Source organism: Ochlerotatus camptorhynchus, unplaced genomic scaffold (assembly GCF_037179485.1).
Source record: "Ochlerotatus camptorhynchus isolate MF236.1 unplaced genomic scaffold, CSIRO-AGI_Acam_v1.1 ptg000023l, whole genome shotgun sequence".
NCBI lineage: Eukaryota > Metazoa > Arthropoda > Insecta > Diptera > Culicidae > Ochlerotatus > Ochlerotatus camptorhynchus.
The window spans coordinates 2,374,305-2,393,864 of NW_027040515.1; the positions used below are offsets into that span (position 1 = coordinate 2,374,305).

The 19,560-nt window shown below is 42.2% G+C and overlaps 1 protein-coding gene across 2 annotated transcripts in view; it reads right to left on the reverse strand.

Moving 5' to 3' along the window:
- The window catches only part of unc-13-4A, a 348,082-nt gene that overhangs the window by 204,767 nt on the left and 123,755 nt on the right, over positions 1 to 19,560 (reverse strand). For both annotated transcript variants that reach the window (XM_065228399.1, XM_065228393.1), the window contains one exon: positions 337 to 505. In XM_065228399.1, the coding sequence (XP_065084471.1) occupies positions 337 to 505 (169 nt within the window). The remainder of the gene's footprint in view (positions 1 to 336; positions 506 to 19,560) is intronic.

Genomic DNA, 19,560 nt, shown 5'->3' on the forward strand with positions numbered 1-19,560 from the left:
ATTTAGATTATAGATCGTGTAAATTTATGAGACATGTCATGCAATATCCCATATATTGTATGCAACTGTCCACTTTTGTTTGCAACATTTCTTGCAAGTTGCTAATTTACGTGAAAAGGAAGTTTACATGCATGAATGTTTGCATGCATGGATGTATACATCGCCAGTAAAATTCAGAATTTTTTGGTGTGTACCCCATAGAAATAAGTAGATCAACAAGCAACCCAAGAGGATCCCACCGCGTGGCGGAGTGGCCCTGGCGGTGTTCTGGGTAAAATGCTTTCTAATTCAACTAGCCGCGCCGCCTAGAAAGATCAAAAGCTTGTTTCCACTTACCGTTAGCATCCTTCGCTTCGAGTCCTTCTGCTTCCTGGACGACGACGGTGAGCACGATTATCTTGGGCTTCTCCTCGGTGGCCGCGTGCTGCAACCGGTAGTGCCGATCGGCGGACACGCTGAACACCCGCTGGGCCTGCAGGTACATCTCCTCTTTGTAGTGAGCAAACTGCGCGGGAGATCGAACGGGAACAAAAAAAAAAGACGAGGTATTTAGAACGGTTGCTTGTGGAATTTTCCGGCAAATACACATCGTCGACGACGTCGTGGAATGAAACTGTACTCAAAGGAAAAAGTATGACGGAAAAATAAATAACAGCAGCATCATGCGCAAAAGAAAAAGAAAACGGAAAATTCTCATCATGCATTCATGCAAATCCTACAACGGATGGCATACAAAAAAAAAAGTTGGTGTGCGTTCGTTATTTCGTTTCGGGTCGCTCAACAGGCAACCGACATCCAACCGGGGGGTGGTTTGGTGGTGCCACGACTTTTCGTCTTATTTACACCCCCTGTTTTCGGTGAGGCTGTAGTTGTAAAGACGGTGCACAGCTAGAAGATCGCTTTGGCATGCGTGAAGGTGATGGTGGGATGGAATATAAATCGAATCTAAATTTGATGCTTTTGGAATTTAGTCGAGCCCTGAAAATGGGAAAAGGGTCAAGGGACGCGCCACTGTTTGAAGAAGGCAGTTTTCCCAGAAGTTCAGTCAAATTGGTTTGATGACGTCGTTCTGCTCCTTTCAATGTGTGCGAGTGTGAATAGTATTGGATAAGGGCAAATTCGAATACAATAAAGCCCTGATTGGGATTGCCTAAGAATTCGGTCATTCGGGTCCATTTGATTACTGATAGGAACCTGTTAGGGGTTAGGGTTTTTTTTCCTTTGATTTGCTTTCCGTCGATCTTGTTTTTCGTAATGCTACCGACGCCAGGGAGGCAGCTTCCACACCTGGACCCTACCTATCGACCCATCAACATTTATGCATCGGAAAATCCTGGCGACGCCGACTGGAATTGAACCCAGGCCCTTTGGCGTGAAAGGCAATTACGCTTACCACTACACCACCGGCGCCGCTGGGGCTAAGGTTTGGTTGGACCAACTTTCGAATATGTTACCGTAGCGAGTTTTCCGTAATTTTCTTTGGTATAATTTTCAAATGAAAATAAAAATTTACCATACATCGGAACAGATGAAAACCACTAAGTCTGTTTCATTTTCAACATGCTGAAGTCAACGCAACTCTTCCCACATCTAACGACTGTACTTTATTTATGAGTCCCTTGGAACATCCCTTGACATCGTTAGAAAACTAATTTCGTTACACGATACCAATTTTCTTGCCACGGGATGCTCGGAATTATTCTACATTCACATGTAATTTTCTGACTCGGTAGAGGCATACACAAACACTCACACGTTTACTCGTCAGCCAAATATGACACGTATCCTAGAGAGGAAAACCACACGTGATTCGCTTTCATCCCCCCCCCCCCACGAGCAGCTTCTTCCACGATTCCCGGTCCCAGATATTGTAAAAGTAAAACGAAACCCTCCACTTTCCCAGAGGAACTTGCGCTGCGCTTCGCATGATAGACGGCGAATACCCATCATAACGCTTTCCGAACGAAGACAACGACGCCTCCGGCGATGTAACTTTCACTGGATGGGAACCGATTTTCAACGTAATTGAAAACTTCCATCAAACGCCTCGTGTGAGTGCCGCAAAGAATAGCGTCTCCCCTTTCAACCATCACTCACTCACTCGGAACGCCGACGCTGGGCTGGCTGGACTGAGCGCAAAGTGCTGATGATGATAGTGGTCCATTCAACAGCCCTCCGCTCGATGCGACGGCCGGTCAGAAAACAGGATGTTTTAGTTGTGCCGACAAAGACAACATAATAAAATCCATTCAGCGCCATGGGTTCGGGTCGGGTCGGAGGAGATAGAAGAGCTGGGCGCCATTGTTGTATCGTGTCGTTCAAGAGTCCTTTCGGAGGCAGTAGAGCGGGATAGTAGGGTTATGAAAAGAACTCATTTCGGTTCGAGTTTTTCCCTGATGGTGCTGAAGTTGCTTCTTTTGGGCAGTCTATGGAGAGTATAATGCGAAAGGTTGGGTGGTTGACAAATTGTTGGGATGAATGTGACTGTTTTAGGATTTTTTTTGGTGAATTGAAATAAGCACAATGAGAAGAGAAATGCTGTCTAACTTTTTAGAAGGAATTTTGTAGATTACATTTTTTATTGGATCGTTGTTTTGCAGACCCTTGCCAAGTGGAATTAATTTTTTGGATACGGTTAATATCCGTACGTCCCTAATATTGGGCTCATACACTCATCCCCGTATTATGAGTCACCCACAATTTTGGGCCACTTCCATTTGATTAATACACAGAAATGACTGAACCTTAATGGTGACTATCCAGGTAACAATTTGATGCTTAACAAGTGTTCTTTCAACGATTTTAATTCATCTTTAGTTTGTTGTACATATACCACATTAACCTTTGTTCAGCTTTTAAACACCTCAATCTGTTGATTTTAAACAGCCGTAAGCTTAACAGTAATATACATGTTAAGCTTCTTAAGGCAGAGCGATTCCAGACGAATTCGCAAGTCCATTAACTTTTGGAATTTTTTATTTGGCTGAAAATTATCAGAGACGTTCCTCATGACCAAAAATTCCATTTTGCATCTTCAGATCATCATTTTAAATCGAGCCTTAATTTTGAAAAAAGGACCTATGGAAAAATATTAAGCCTATCTTCAGAAAACTGTTACTCGGAAAATGTTTGTGCAATCGGTTTGGTACCTTCGGCAATGTTGTAGGGAACATCCTGAACAATTTGAAAAAAAAAAAATTAAATATGCATTGTACTTATCGAATATGAGGAAAATTGATAGAGGCTTCACTCAGTCTATTAGTATACTCCTAGACTTAGTAAAACTTTCGTCGATTTTCCTCATATTTGAGCAGATTTTTGACCAATAGCGAGACAAATTTTATGAGTGATCTACGTTTTTGCGATTTTGAGTGAACAAATACTCAATTTTGAATCGATCTCTTTGACCGTACAAGGGATGTCTAGCAGGAGAAGTCAAGATACTGTTAGAATTAACCACTTTGTCAAGCAGTTTTGGCGTGACTTTCTACCAGCGATTTCACAAAACTGGACCAACTAATTTCAATTTTTTATGAATCCCAGAAGTGTTGGCTTCTTTTCTCGAGGTTCTAAAAGAAAAAATCTCAAAATAAGGTTTTATTTCAAAGTTCGAGTGGTAGTAAACGCAATTTTAACTGCTCGAATGAAGTGATAAATTGTTAGCGATAGCCAAGGTAAACTATCAAATCGAATGGGAAGCCTTGATGAAACGGTATACAAATAGTGTTTCTTACCCTAAAAATCCTGGAAAAGTAAACAAAATTTAAATTTCCGATTTGCAAAACTTTTCTTACTCCCCGGGAAGCCGTGAGTCAAGCGAGTTGGGCTACTTCTCCTCACTGAGTGTCTGTCCACCATAAAGGTGCGGCTCATACAACGATTCATGGTTACTCCATGAGTAACCAGCTCTGAAAACCGATTTGTGTTTGTTTAATCAAAGCTAATCTTTCTGGTTCATCAATTATTTTGAAGATCATCTGCTGTCCAATAATTGACATCGCATCCCTCAGATGTTCTCTTATTATTCCAAAGGTCATCAGGTGATCACAGAAATTCAGAGAAACTCACAGGATATTTTTTCATGCCTTCAGGTTAAATAAGTACTATTCTGAACAGTGATGCAAAATATCATGACACTCAACGCATCAACCGACTATCGCTGACAGAACGTTTTGTCACGCAGTGAGAGGTAGAGCCATGGCAGACAACAATCACCAGTAATGGTTGCTGCTCAGAAGCAAAACGTTACACTCGCTGCTGATGATGAAAAGCACAACGAAAACAGTGAAGACTTCTGCAGTACGATCATGAGAAAAAGTGAAACGACAGAGTAAAATGAAAACAATGCCTACTCAGGCGACATTAAATAGAAGCTGTTGGGCTCACTCACCAAAACACACTCACACGAGCAAGCATCGCAGCAACTGTTTCAAAACGAGCGCAGATGAGTGTCGTGATTGTCACGAATGACCAGATCGGTGATGGATCACCACCCAAGATGACATTCACCAGTTGCTTTTTACTTCGTTCGTCAACTAGATGGATGGTCATGGAGAGAGCACAGACAAACAGACATAACACTTTTTGAATATTTCTCACTGTAAAACATCGTGGCTAAAATATTACCGCCATCTGTTGAGTACACTGTGGTGGGCACTACACTGACCAGATGGCTTTAGTGTGTAAACGTCAAACGCAAGATTTTCTATTCGCTCCACAGGTGGTGGTAGTATCAACTACGATACTTTTAAATTGTCCGTTAAATGCTTGTTCGATCAACAACTTGCGAGTGTTATGCCTGTTTGTCTGTCGAGAGAGCTTCGACGAGCACATCGATAGGAATGTATAAAGCGTTACTACCAATCGGTGGAAACTAACGATTCAAAATAGGCTCACTACTTGACTAGCCTATTGTTCCCAAGCAAATCGATTAACGTACCCCATTCTAGTCAAAATTCTAGTACTACACAATGTTTGTTTTGATTCGCTATGAAAGTTTGGCAGATAAAATGAGGGGTTAGTGGATTTTCCTATGTTTCGAGGGGTGAATCGATTAGCTTGGGACCGAAGATAGTATACCAGAGCTGAGCCAAAAAGTTGAGCACGTTTTTTTCGGGACCTTCTAGTCTTAGAGTTACCTCTATGTTACTAGCATCAGCTGTTTGACGATCGTGATTGGTGATAGGTTGGAACTCTGATTCTGAAGGCATCCAACAATATAAATTGCGTCTTTCAGATATTCTCAGGTGATCAGATCTGATCAGATCAGCTCTCCAAAAAATTCTTTGGATATCTTTTCAATACTTTTGGATGATCAACTATTATTTTGAAGATCTTTAACTATTCAACATTTAACGAATGTCTCTCAGAGGTCCGCTGATGATACCAGGTGTCTCAGAAATTATTCCAAAGGTCTTCGGGTGCTCATAGGTTATCAAAAACATCTCAGGATATTTTCTCAATGCTTCAGGATGATCAAAAATCAGAAATTCTCTAATTGTCTCAGACAGTATTGCAAAGCCTTGAGGTGCTCATGATCATCCCTCTGTAGCAACACTGTATTCTGCAGTATAACATAGTAGCCATGATTTTTGTCCTCTAGTCTACGCGCCATAAACACCAGTGTTGCCTGCTGAACAGTTGATTGAGCATAATCATAAGACATCAGTGACTTGAATCATTCATAATTTTTGTTCCTTACATTTGATCGAAAAGTGGTCCTGAACAAAGTTGTAGCCGAGAAAATTTTCAACAAGCTAAGTAATCATTTTCTAAAGCAGAGTGAACTAGTGAATTTTGAGATAGATATGAACTGAAATTATGGTTTCTCCATAGTTATTCCCATATAAACTTCAACTGGTTTGTGCCAAGTCAGTTTCTCACTAAATGAGTTCAAATTCTGGGAGGCTAATCAGGGCCAAATTTGGAACCATTTGAGCACTGTGGAGCGAAAATTTCAAATTTTGCATCAGTCTAGTGACCACCCTGCATGTTATGAGAGCAGAGTCGTCCGGGACTTTTTCTCGTGGTTCGAACTTGTTACCTGACACTGGATTTCGTTGTTGTAATCATCTTGTTCCAGAATCAACTTCTCCGTTCATGCTAATCCCAACGAACAATTTGTGTTGACTAGCGGCGCCGGTGGTGTAGTGATAAGCGTGATTACCTCTCACCCCAGCAGGCCTGGGTTCAATCCCAGTCGGCGCCGCCGGGATGTTCTGAGGCATAACATCTCTGATCACGCCTTCCTTCGGAAGGGAAGTAAAGCCGTTGATCCCCGGTTCATGAGTTGATGGGTCGATAGGTATGTCCAGGTGTGGGAGATGCCTTCCTGGCGTCGGTAGCATTCGTGCTCAGCGCGGAAAATAAGATCGACGGAAAACAAATCAAGGAAAAAAAATTTGGTGATTAGCTTTTGAACAAGCTAGTTTTTAGCTAAAGAAGCTATTTTTTGCTTGAATAAGGTCTTATTCAGCTTTCAATGTTTGTTGGTATATCACCAAAGCAAACACAATTTGCACACGCACACATATGTCTGTATCACAGTTTATGATTTAAGAACAACCTAAAATGTGGGATCAAAATATTACAAATTTGAAAACAAACGTTTGACAAATATACAATGAAAAAAGTTCTGCACTAATCAGGTTTAACATTTGCTACGCGTATATATATATATATATATTTTCCGTCTCACACGTGGACCCTACCTACCTTTTGTCCCATCAACTAATGGACCGGGGATCAACGGCTTTACTTCCCCGTGATAAGAGATTCCTGACGGCCCCGACTGGGATTGAACCCAGGCTCTTTGGAGTGAGAGACAGTGACTCTTACCACTACACCACCGATGCCGCTCAAAAGTTCACAACTTTCTGAGAGTTTAAGGACCTTTAAGAGTAAGTAACGAGAACTTCACTGCAGTTCAATGAATTTTAAGAAAAAAATGTGAACATAGCATATCAGAGAACTTCACAACTGTTCCATTAATTTCATGAAAATTTCTGTATGTTTCATGCAAATTTCAGAGTATTGGGAAATTCCTGAAAATGACAGAGCAGTTCCATGAATATCCGTAAAATTGCGGAATCTAGAGAGAAGTTCCAGAGATTTCAGGAAAATTTTGAGAACTTTAGATCCATTCGATCCACTACAGAAAAAGGGCAGGAACTAACAATATGTTCTAAGAACAAAGCCCTTGTTGTCATCTGCTGTCCGAAGAAGTCATCTCCACTCTACTCGATCCATGGCCAAACTTCGCCAGCTTTGTAGTCTGCGAAGGGTCCGCAGGTCGCCTTCTACTTGGTCGATCCACCTTGCCCGCTGCGCGTCTCTTCTTCTTGTTCCTGTTGGGTCGCTTTCTAAAACCATTTTCACTGGGTCGTCGTGCGGCATTCTCACAACGTGCCCAGCCCACCGTAGTCGCCCAATTTTTGCAATATGGACGATGGATGGTCCTCCCAGCAGCTGGTGCATTTCGTGGTTCATTCGCCACGTCCACGTTCCGTCATCCATCTGTACTCCACCGTAGATGGTACGCAACACTTTTCGTTCGAAAACACCAAGGGTGCGTTAGTCCTCCACGAGCATAGTCCAGGTCTTGTGGCCGTAGAGGATCACCGGTCTAATAAGCATCTTGTAGACAGTCAACTTCGTGCAGCGGCGAATTTTATTCGACCGGAGCGTCCTCCGGACTCCAAAGTAGGCACGATTCTCTGCCATAATGCGTCTTTGAATTACTCTGCTGGTGTCATTTTCGGCGGTCACCAGTGACCCCAAATACACGAACTCATTGACCACCTCGGTTTCGTCACCATCAATCTGAACTCGGGGTGGGAGGCTAACATTGTCTTCCCTCGAACCTCTTCCTTACATGTGTTTTGTCTTTGATGCGTTGATGGCAAGTCCAATCCGCCTAGCTTCAGCCTTCAGTCTGATGTACGTTTCCGTCATCGTCTCAAAGTTCCGTGCCATGATGTCGACTTTCCTGAAGATCGTGCCACTCGTGTCTATCCCAGCTCTTCTGATCACACCTTCTAACGCAATGTTGAATAGCAGACACGAAAGTCCATCGCCTTATCGTAAGTCCCTTCGAGATTCAAAGAGACTCGAGAGTTTCCCCGATACTCGAACAACGCACATCACTCGATCCATCTTCACCATGACCAATCGCGTCAGTTTATCCGGAAATCCCACAAAGCCCACAAAACTTAAAAGAAGTTGGAAGTCTTTCTCCCGTCAGGAAAATGTCCGGAAATTTATTGAAGTTCCGTCATCTTATGGACAATTTTTCAAACTTTATGTTAATTCCATTAACATCAGAAATATTGCGGAACCTTCAAGAAGTTCTGAGAATTTAAAGGATGTTCCGGAAACTTCAGGGTACCCCAGCAACATACAAGTTCAATAACAGTTTATATAACCTCTGTATGACTAAAGGGTGATACGGTCAAAATTTGGTCAATATCAACTTGACGTATTTCTTTCAATTTTGCATTTAAAAAACCTGAACACCCCTCATTTTGAAGGTGTGTGTGTGTAGAATGTTGCTCCTATTTTGATGTTGGAATTCACTCTTCAGTTGTCAAAATGCCGTCCAAGCAAGAAGAGCAGCGTATCAAAATTTTGCTCGCGCATCGCGAAAATCCGAGCTACTCGCACGCAAAGTTGGCAAAATCGCTAAAAGTTACCAAATCAACCGTTACAAATGTAATTAAAGTGTTTGGGGAACGTTTGTCGACAGCCAGGAAGTCTGGATCGGGGGGAAATCGAAAACCGGAAGCCGCTGAGACGACAAAGAGAGTTGCCGGTAGTTTCAAGCGAAACCCTAACCTCTCTCTCCGAGATGCCGCAAATAAGCTGGGTGTATCGTCTACAACCGTGCATCGAGCCAAAAAACGAGCCGGACTATCGATTTACAAGAAGGTAGTGACTTCAAATCGCGATGATAAACAAAATACGACGGCCAAAGCGCGATCCCGGAGGCTGTACACGACGATGCTGACGAAGTTTGACTGCGTGGTAATGGACGACGAAACCTACGTCAAAGCCGACTACAAGCAGCTTCCGGGACAGGAGTTTTATACGGCAAAAGGAAGGGGAAAGGTAGCAGATGTTTTCAAGCACATGAAACTGTCAAAGTTCGCAAAGAAATATCTGGTTTGGCAAGCCATCTGTACCTGTGGCTTGAAAAGCAGCATTTTCATAGCTTCCGGGACTGTCAACCAAGAAATTTACGTGAAAGAGTGTTTGAATAAACGTCTGCTGCCTTTCCTGAAGAAACACGGTTGTTCCGTACTGTTTTGGCCGGATTTGGCATCTTGCCATTACGGTAAAAAGGCCATGGAGTGGTACGCCGCCAACAACGTGCAGGTGGTTCCCAAGGACAAGAACCCTCCCAACACGCCAGAGCTCCGCCCAATTGAGAAATACTGGGCTATTGTCAAGCGGAACCTAAAGAAGACCAAAAAAACTGCTAAGGGCGAGCAGCAGTTCAAGGCAAACTGGCTTTCTGCGGCGAAGAAGGTGGACAAGGTGGCTGTACAAAATCTGATGGCAGGGGTCAAGCGTAAGGCCCGGCAATTCTGATTTGGAAAAGCGGAAGCCTAACTGAATATTTTTCCTGAATTTTATACTAATTGAACTTGAAAAAGAAATTTAATTTGATTTTTAAATAAACGATTTCACCGATTTACACGCGTTTTCCCTTGACCAAATTTTGACCGTATCACCCTTTAGTTTTGATTGTAAGGAAGTTTACTCAAAATAATGCCATGAATATTTGTTACTTGATTTCAGGAAAGCTTCTAGAACTTAAGTTTAGATAAAAGAGCTTAATGGCAGTTCCATTCAGGAAAGTTGGAAGCACTTTACTGAATTTTTCAAAACTTCTGTTAAGATTAAAGATTTGAGGGAAGAAACGTAGCTTTAAGCAGTTTTAAGACCTCAGGAAATTTCGATGATTATCAGGAAAATTTCAGGAAATTCGGGAAAGTTCCGAGAATTTTAAGTAAATTTCGTGTACTTAAGGGGTTACATATATTTAAAATCGACCAAAAAATCGATTTTTAAAAAATGGTCGATTTCCATTCGTATTAGTAAACACGTGTTAGTATTAGTATTAGTAAACACGTATTCGGATTAGTAAACACGTGTTGAGGTGAAATGTTTCTGATTGTAAATAACACTAGGGGAAATGGCTCTAATGTTGGCCTATGGCTCTAAGATTGGGCCCATGGCTAAAAATCTGATATTTATCAATTGTATCTAGATGAACGCGTCATTGGGACGGTACTAATGGATATTTTTTGGTTGCTATTGAAAATTTAGTCGATTGCTGAATTTATATATGGAAAAAAATATGAACTTGAATCTTTGACCAATGATTCTTATATGCATGCGCTGAATCCAAAATTGTAGTCAAAGAGAAAATCAGTAGGATAGTTTTTGAGATATAGTTAAAAAAAAATGAAAATTCACGTTAAAAAAGTGTGTTTACTGAAATAGAAATATCTCCAATTGTATTTTGGCTATATCAATTATTCTAACGCCAAATTAAAAGTAAGGAAATTTTCTTTCGATTAACTCAACATCAATTGTCAGTAAGAGTAGTGGTATTGTTGTTAATTAATAGTTTTTTTTTTATATTTTGCATTTTCCAAGAAAAATTTACTTTCTGATAAGTTTTTAAGCAGGGAAAATAAAAATGTTTGTAGTGATTGTACCACTTATCTCACTGAAAAATAGTGTTGAAACGATAGAATTCAAATTTTATCACCTTTAATTTGGCGTTAAAATAATTAATATAACTTCATTACAACCGGAGATATTTGTATTTTAGAAAACACATATTATTAAGTGAAATTTAATTTTTTAGCTATATCTTGAAAAGCATCCTACTGAGATTATTTTTGGACTAAATTTTTGGATTCAGCGCAAGATTTTACACGGGAAATGACCAGCGTACAAAGTTCAAATATGCTGTAAAATAGTGTAATTGACTTGCAAAGCGTTTTTCTCGAAGCACAGATTTGATTTACGGGTCCTATGATATCTCAGGACTGGATGAACCAAATTAGCTGAAATTGGAGGTGAAGACTCACAAGATGTATCTCGTGTGCATGACGAAGCCGGGTTTTGAAATACAAAAATAAAAAACTGACGATTTTTAATATGAAAAAAACATAAACATATTTCGATCTTTTTTGAAATCCACTTTTCAAAAATCGGCCTTTGTCATGCACAAGGGACCTATTTAACGAGATTTCACCCCAAAAAAGAGTCGATTTGAACAAAACAGTGATGAGATATCGTGGAACCCGTTTTTTCAAATAACTAACTTGAAATAAGAGTATTTCAGCAATTTTGTTTCCAATTCCCAAGTAACAATTTTGGTTTTATGAGTGTTCTGTAGACCATGATTTAGGCTTTTGGAATGCTATAAAAACTCTATAAAGCTTGCAATGTTACTTGGGTTGTCTTCATAAAAAAAAATTAAATGTGTGCTTATACCAACCCATGATTTTTAACAGACTTGCTCATATGTATCTCAGTTCTATTAATTCCAAAAAATAGCGTGAACCATCAAAACATGCCAAAAATTTAAAATAGTCATAACAAGAAAAATGCTACAAATTTCACAGAATTGTCAATAAATTCACGGAAATGTAGATAACGTCGGGAAGTTAAGAGATCTTTAGAGCAACTCTAGGAACATCAATCTCAGGGCAGCTCTAGGAACATCAACAGAAGAGTAGCGAGAACTTCAGGCAAGTTCCAGAAACTTTAGGAGTAGTCCACCAAAATCGTAGGAACTTTAAAGAAGTCTCAATGAATGAAAGAAAGTTTCCTAAACAGACTGCAAGATAACGGTTGAACACGAAAAATCCGGTTTAAAAATGCGTATTATTTTTCATAGGTCAATGTAACAGCTATACTTCAGTAGGTTATTATGCTTATTGTAAGACCATTGTTTCAGCCTTCCTTCTTACCATAGGCCATCGCTGGAACTTTTCTTCGTACACGGCCCATCATCTTTTGCACGAGCCCCTTCTTCGGTTGCTAAATTCCATTTTCGCTGGAAATCCTTCAGGTCAATTGCAGTTCCACCCTTTTTCTTCAGTATGTGCTTCACAATTGACCAGTAATCCTCAATTGGTAGTTCTGGAGCATTGGCCGGATTCATCTCCTTGGGAACCACTGTGACGCCATTTTTGCTGTACCACTGTTTGGTGGAAATTGAGAAGTGGCAGCTTTCCAAGTCCGACCAGAATAGGCAATCCACCTCATGCTGCTCCAGAAAAGGCAGTAGTCTCTTCCGTAGGCAGTTCTCCCGGTAAAATGGCTGGTTCATGGTTCCGGATGTAACGAAAGTTTCGCATTTCAGCCCAGAACTGCAGATTGCTTGCCAGGCAAGAAATTTTTTGGAGAATTTCGACTTCCATTTGATTTTACATTTTTCCGGGGCACTCTTCCTTTTAATTTTACATTCTTCTGGGGCACTCTGCCGGTCAACCGAGGTATAAAATTAATGGCCAGAAATTTGATCGAAAACTGCCAGGATCGAATCGCGACGTGCTTGCTCCGGTGAAGCCATGATGTAAACAAATGAACTTATCCTGACAACCAATGCCTACTGTGATTCTATACACTCTTTCAGATTCAGATGCATTTTGAAATTTAAAAAAAATGCCCTGCAGCGTTTTTAATGTTTTCAGATTTTTTTCGTGATCAACCTTTATTATAAGTATTTCTGTGACAGATGAAACTGTTGATCGCAAAATAAAAAAAGCGACTAAATCACAAAATTATCCAATTTTCTTGGCACTATTGGTCAGGCAAACTTGCAAGTCAATTACAATGTTAAGGCAGTTATGCAATCTAGATCAAAGAATTTCAATTTCTGATACTATCAATCTTCCTACATCAAAACTCGTCATCAACAACTGGAATACAACGACGCTCCGTGCATTTAATAAATAGTGTTTTTTGATGAACAATGTTTATGATGCGAATTATTTTGTGCTTAAGTTATAGTCATGGAACATAAAATATCAAAACATATTTTGATATATTCAGTCAAGGTGGCTCTGGCCATATCCTAAATTCCTTTTTTTCAATCTTCATTTATTTCGATACAGAGTTAGAATATATATTTAACCATATACCAACGCAAATGAAAACATGAAAATTTATTTCAAATTTTATTGGGCCCTTTGACCAAAAACTGTAGCACTGGTGCCACAACTACCACACTTAATACTAATATTAAAATTCATGCGAGCGTTCAATTTATATGACATTATAAATACTTCACAGAAAGTTGCACTCTAGCTCACCCTGTTAGCTGGTATGTAGCGACAAAACTTTTCTTAGCGTTAGAACATTGCGCCTCTTCTCGATTCGAGTCACGCTATAACTTTTGACACTTAATGCCATTTCATCGACTTGCAGCTTGTTTCATGGAGCGAAAAAGTGTCCAACTGAAAATGAGAAGCACAATAAAAGAAAAACTATCTCCTAGCTCCAGTGAAGCTTCTTTGCTCTACGTAAAACTATGAAATTAAGTCACGTACGTTCACTAGTTTTTTAGGGTGCGAAGCAAGTTCCTGTGCCTGAAGTTTTGCTCTCGTGGAAATTTTCCCTGTCATCATAGCGATGGGATTCGGTAGTCATTTGTCAGCGTTAAGTTGCACTGCTGCGGGCGACGACGACCAGGAGTGTAGCTTGTTCCGTTACTAATTGGGAAAAACTACTGCGACATGGTGCTTTTCTTCTTCTCGAAATTAAATGGTTATCATTTCAAATTACGCCTACGCTTGTTAACGACCGCAATCAAATTATGAGTTAATTCAATCAAGACTTTTTTTCCCGACCCAATCCACTGCAAAATTCAACACCGTTCTGTAAACAACCCGTTATCCTACTTGAGCCTGAGCGTAATCCATTTGGCTCAAATTTCAATCCAAACCAGAACTAAGCCGTCATACCACACCGACGACGATGACGGCAAGGAAAAAGAAACAAACTCCCATTCGTCTACCGAAAGACACGCATGAACGGCTGCGAATTCATCCGCATCCAAATACCCATTCAGTTTCCTCCCTTTTTCAAACAAAGCACTACACCGCATCGTGAAGGCAATGTGAGCAAATCTAATTTGGTCTACTGGTAGGTAAGTGGATTTATCGTCTTTATCACCGCGAAACAACCACCAGCAGCAACTCCCGTTCCCTGTTGAAACATTAGACGCCAACCAGCTGTCGTAGGTGGGGTAGGTATCTGCTGCAGTCCTGAGAGAATGGGCTTGAAATTTTCCCCCACCGGCAAAAGGGTGATATTCGAATTTGACCCCCTCAAGACTGGAGAATGAGCCTATCCGAATGGTTCATACATGCGAAGGGGGGAGAAAAAATGACAGAGTCGAATAACCCAATCGGACGAGCTTTACGGATCCCGCAAATACCTAAACCGATGATGCATGGTGATTGGTGAACAGGACACTCCAGAGCAGTTGTGGGTGGTTTAAAAATGAGGACATAATTTTCAATATGCGTCATTTGATGGTTGGATTGGTTTATGATTATGAACCAGTGGCGCAGCCAGAAATTCTGTCTGATTTTTGTAAAAATGACGTACAACAATTATTGAAGTAGCAGTAACGTCCCGGGAATCGAATTACACTAATTTCAACAAATTCTATGGAAGCTATTTTGATTATTTTCGATGATTTAACATATTTTGTAACGTAGGATTGTCTTTCGGCTACATATTGGGAGTGCAATTTCAAAAAATCAAAATTGACCGCATTACGAAAAGTGGTCTGGTTTTGACCACATATAACTCTGTCAATAGCGGATGGATTTAAATTCAAAACTTAATTGAACACTTTATTAACTTTCAATACGTCACTATTGAAAATTACAGAAATGTCCAACTGTTGCAATGGTGGTCAAAATTATCACCGATTGCCTGCAAAAAGCGCTTTCCCTAACACAGATTTCAAAGTCGAACTACATCCGGTCTCACTGAACGGTACTCATTCAATCACCGTTTGTGGTGGTGCTTTCGGCGCGTGGCGTTTTATTGTACACAACGAAAGGCTGCCCGCAAGTAGAGAGCTGCAACCCACATGAGCGTCCGTTCACCGAAAAAGGAGGAAGAAGCCTCACCGTTACTGATCGGAATCCATCTTCGTGAGTCGCTGTGGGCCCTCTACATATGCCAAGTGCTTCACCCTCGTTCCTAACAACATACAGCTCACCAGCTTCATCTGTGTTGAAAACCGTAATAGCTCAGCATTACTTAACCATCACGACAAAACGGTCTTTTTCAGAACCACCATAAATTTGTTAAATAGTACATACATTTGTCAAGTTCATCAATCGGATGTCAGTTCCCATATGTTTAAATCTAACATACCATGTATTTTTAAGGCAACATTGGTGGTGCAATTTTAGAATTCGAAATCGGTTGCGGCATGATAGTGGTCTGATTTTGATCCAGAGATGATGGATTTTTAATCTTAATACGCAAATCGATAGGAAATTTTTCTATGAATCTGTTAAAATTAAGGATTTATCATATTTTTGAATGTCACTATTGAAAATTACACGAATGTGCCACTGTTGCTATGATAATTAAAATAACTTCAACTGCCTGCAAAACAAACTAACACAGATTTCAAAATTGAATTCCGTCCGGTCTCACCAAACGGTGTTTATTCAATTACCACGTGTGGTGAACGAACGAAAGGCTCCCCGCAAGTATCTAGCTATCAAGGCTGCCTTCAACCGCTGATCGGATTCAGTTGCTCGTAGTGAGTCGCTGTGGGCCATCTATGCGCGTCACCCTCGTTCCAAACAACATACAGCACGCCAGCCTCATCTGTGTGGAACATCCCATTAGCAGGGCTGGTAGCGAGTCACTTTTTAGTGACTTGGTCACTAAAAAGTCTCTTTTTTAAGGCCAAGTCACTAAAGTCACTTTTGACGTAGGACTACGTCTTTGATTTCTATATGGGGGTACACTTTGTGAAAACCGAAAATGGAACATGTAACAAATTAAGAAAGATTTTGAACGTTAATAACTCAGCTGCCCCTGGTCCAATTTCAATAATTTTATCACCAATCGATCAGAAATATGGCTACGCATCGATAACAATGCTTCTGAATGTTGATTTTTAGCAAGAAACTATTGAAAAACTGGTAAATGTCCAGCATTGTCCAATCCGATCCTCGGGCGCGTGCAAATAGGGAGGATGGAATTGCGTAATATTTTGCACACGCATCGCCATATTCAGAACCAAACGCAAATTCGCGCCAAGCATCATCGCAAAGTTCTTCGAGATACCCACCATCCGTTCTCTGGCTCGCCGTGGTGGTGTCTGACGTATCTTCGGTTTGATTTACGAGGTGTGCTGAAGGTGTTCCTGAAAAATGAGATCCGTGATGCTGTCACCTACACTAAACACGCCAAGCGTTAGCGGCCATGGATGTCATCTACGTTTTTGAAGTAACAGAGACGCACTCTGTTCGGTTTCGGAGGTTAAATCATCACCAACTTTGGCAGCAAAACGGCTCTTTTCAGGGCCACCAAGCTTATTACAGTAAAGAGTAGGAATAGAATTCATCTGCCTGTTTGTCCATATTCAGAACCAACGACCACACAAAATGCTCATGTAATCAAACTGGAAGCAGGGAGGATACACATTATTTTGATCAACTTTGAATCGCCACGGCTGGATATTTTCGATGGAAGAAGCAACAATCTAGCATCTAATTCGACGAAGACGGCAGGAAACATTTGTGAAGCCGAGCTATTTACGAAAGAGAGTATCGATGAAGAGAATCGATCAATGTAGATAGGACCTATTGAAAAGTGACGCGAGATTTGTTTTCTATACTGAGCTCCAATGCTACCGACGCCAGGGAGGCAGCTCCCAGAGATGTTATGCCTTAGAACATGCCGGTGGCGCCGACTGAGATTGCACTCAGGCCTGCTGGGATGAGAGGTAATCACGCTAACCACCGGCGCCGATATCTATCACGGCGAATGAGAACGACCCAAATTTAAGTTTAGTTATCTCAGAAATAAGAAATAAAGTGCAGGAACTCAGCGATGAGTAAATTTGCCTCATGTTTTTTCCAGGATTTTCCTGGGAAAAATTCCCGAATTTGAGAAAAGTAAAGATTGGATTCACTCAATCTATTGGTACTACTCCGAGACTGAATAAAATTTTCGTCAATTTCCTCATTTTATGGCAGATTTTTTAGGTTTTCCACAGGAAACCACGAGACAAATTTACTCATCGCTGAGTTCCTACGCTTTTGGCGATTATGAGTGAACTAAACTCAAATTTAGGTCGTTCTCATTCGCCGTGTACGCAAAAAGAAAAGAGCCAGTGTCGCCACTTGATAGCAAACTACTCATAATGGGAGGAGTCTATGTAGCTTTTATACCACTTAGTTGCACATCATTCTGCTTTAACCTAAAAAGATATAAAGCAGCGCTGCTGTCTGGTATCAGCTCGATCATTAGCTGCTTGAACGTCAAGCAGTACAGTTCGGTCTTTGCTCGCTCTGTCGAGTTGTTCGATTAACCTATAGTTTGTTACAAACGTTCGCAGATATACTGCACGTCGCGTCGTCAGTAGTGTCGGTCGCATAGCGTGATGGGAAGACAGCGCTCTCGGAGCAAACTTCGTGACCAAGCGGAGAAGAAGAACAGTGGTGAGGGTAGCTCGGTACCTACCTCAAATAGGTACGCTACTCTGCCCACCGATGTTGGAAATACCAACCCAGTCCCGGTGAAGCGGACGAAAAAGAGGAAGAAGAATCAAGGACAGTCCGATGGTACGAGCGGACGCGACGATGTTACCGCGACGAACGCCAGCGACATCGGTGATTTCGGCGACGCCGTCGAAACCGAGAATTCTGCCGGCTCGAGTGCGGTGAAAATTAAGCTTCCTCCACTGGTGGTGAAGCAAGTACCACTCAACACGCTGATTGGCGATCTCTCATCGCTGGGCGTTGCCGCTGAATTTAAGCTCGGCAGGATCGGCACCAAGGTGATGCTGCGAACAAAAGCGGAGTACGAAGTGGCCGTGAAATATCTGAAGGATTCCAAGGCGGAATTCTTCACGCACGACATCCCCGGTGAGAAGCCCTTCAAGGTAGTCATCAGGGGTCTACCAAATTTCGACCCCAAGATGGTCGAAGCTGAAATCAACCGGTACAAGCTAGCCCCAATCGCTGTATTCCGAATGACAAGGAGAGACGAAAACGTAAAGACGTACCCGGATTGCCTCTTCCTGGTGCACTTCCAGAAAGGGACGGTGACTCTCAATGCGCTGCAAGCCATCCGATCGATCTACTCCATCATCGTACGGTGGGAGCCATACCGTGGCGGTCATCGTGACGTAACGCAGTGCCAGCGGTGCCTCAATTTTGGTCACGGTACCCGCAACTGCAACATCAAGCCACGCTGCAGCAACTGCGCTCAAGAACACGCCACTTCCAGCTGCCCTGCGGATGGAGCCGTGGCGTTAAAATGCGCCAACTGTGGTGGTGCACATCAAGGTTCCGACAGACAGTGCTCCAAACGCGAGGACTTCAAACGCATCCGAAAGCAGGCGTCAAGCAACAATCAACCAGGACGCAAGAAGGACAAAACCCCAGCATTCAGGACGGAGGATTTTCCGCCTCTTCGTGCTCCCCAGCAAAGGCAAGCGAATTCGCGGGTGCAACCCGCCCCTCCTCAAGAAGCTTCCGGTGATTCTGCTGGCCAAAGCTCTCCATCCCCCCCTGGATTCTGGAGACAACCAACAACGCAAAACAACAACCCCGATCTGTTCTCAGCGGATGAACTGATGGAAATTTTCGTCAACATGTCCGGTGCTCTTCGTAAGTGCCGCAATAAGCCCGAACAGATCCAAGTGCTCGGTAAGTTCATCATCCAGTATGGCGTCTAAACCGCTAACTATCGTCACCTGGAATGCTTGCTCCGTAAGAGCAAAAAGGATTGAGCTTGCCGACTTCCTCCGCAAGCACAGCATCGACGTGGGCCTTCTAACCGAGACCCATCTAAAGTCCGGCGACAGCTTCTGGTTGCCTGACCACAACATTATCCGGCTTGATCGCACCAGCTCCAGGGGGGGTGGTGTTGCGGTCGTCGTCAAGAAAGGAATAAAATACCACACTCTGTCCCATATCCGCACCTCCATCATCGAGGCCCTTGGTGTGGAGGTAGAGTCGTCGACTGGATACGTCCAGTTCATTGCCGTCTACTGCCCTCGACAGTGTGCCGCCAGCAGTGGACTAGCGGCTAAATTCAAGAAGGACCTGTCCACCATCACCCGTACCGGTTCCCGCTTCGTAGTTGGAGGAGATCTGAATGCTCGCCATGAGGCCTGGCGGAACTACCAGCAGAACCAGAACGGTCGTCTCCTGTTCGACCACTCACAGCATGGGCTGTACTCCGTTTGGTTTTCGGATGAACCAACATTCATCTCACCAGCGGGCAACCCATCGACGCTAGACCTGTTCCTGACAAATATCGGCT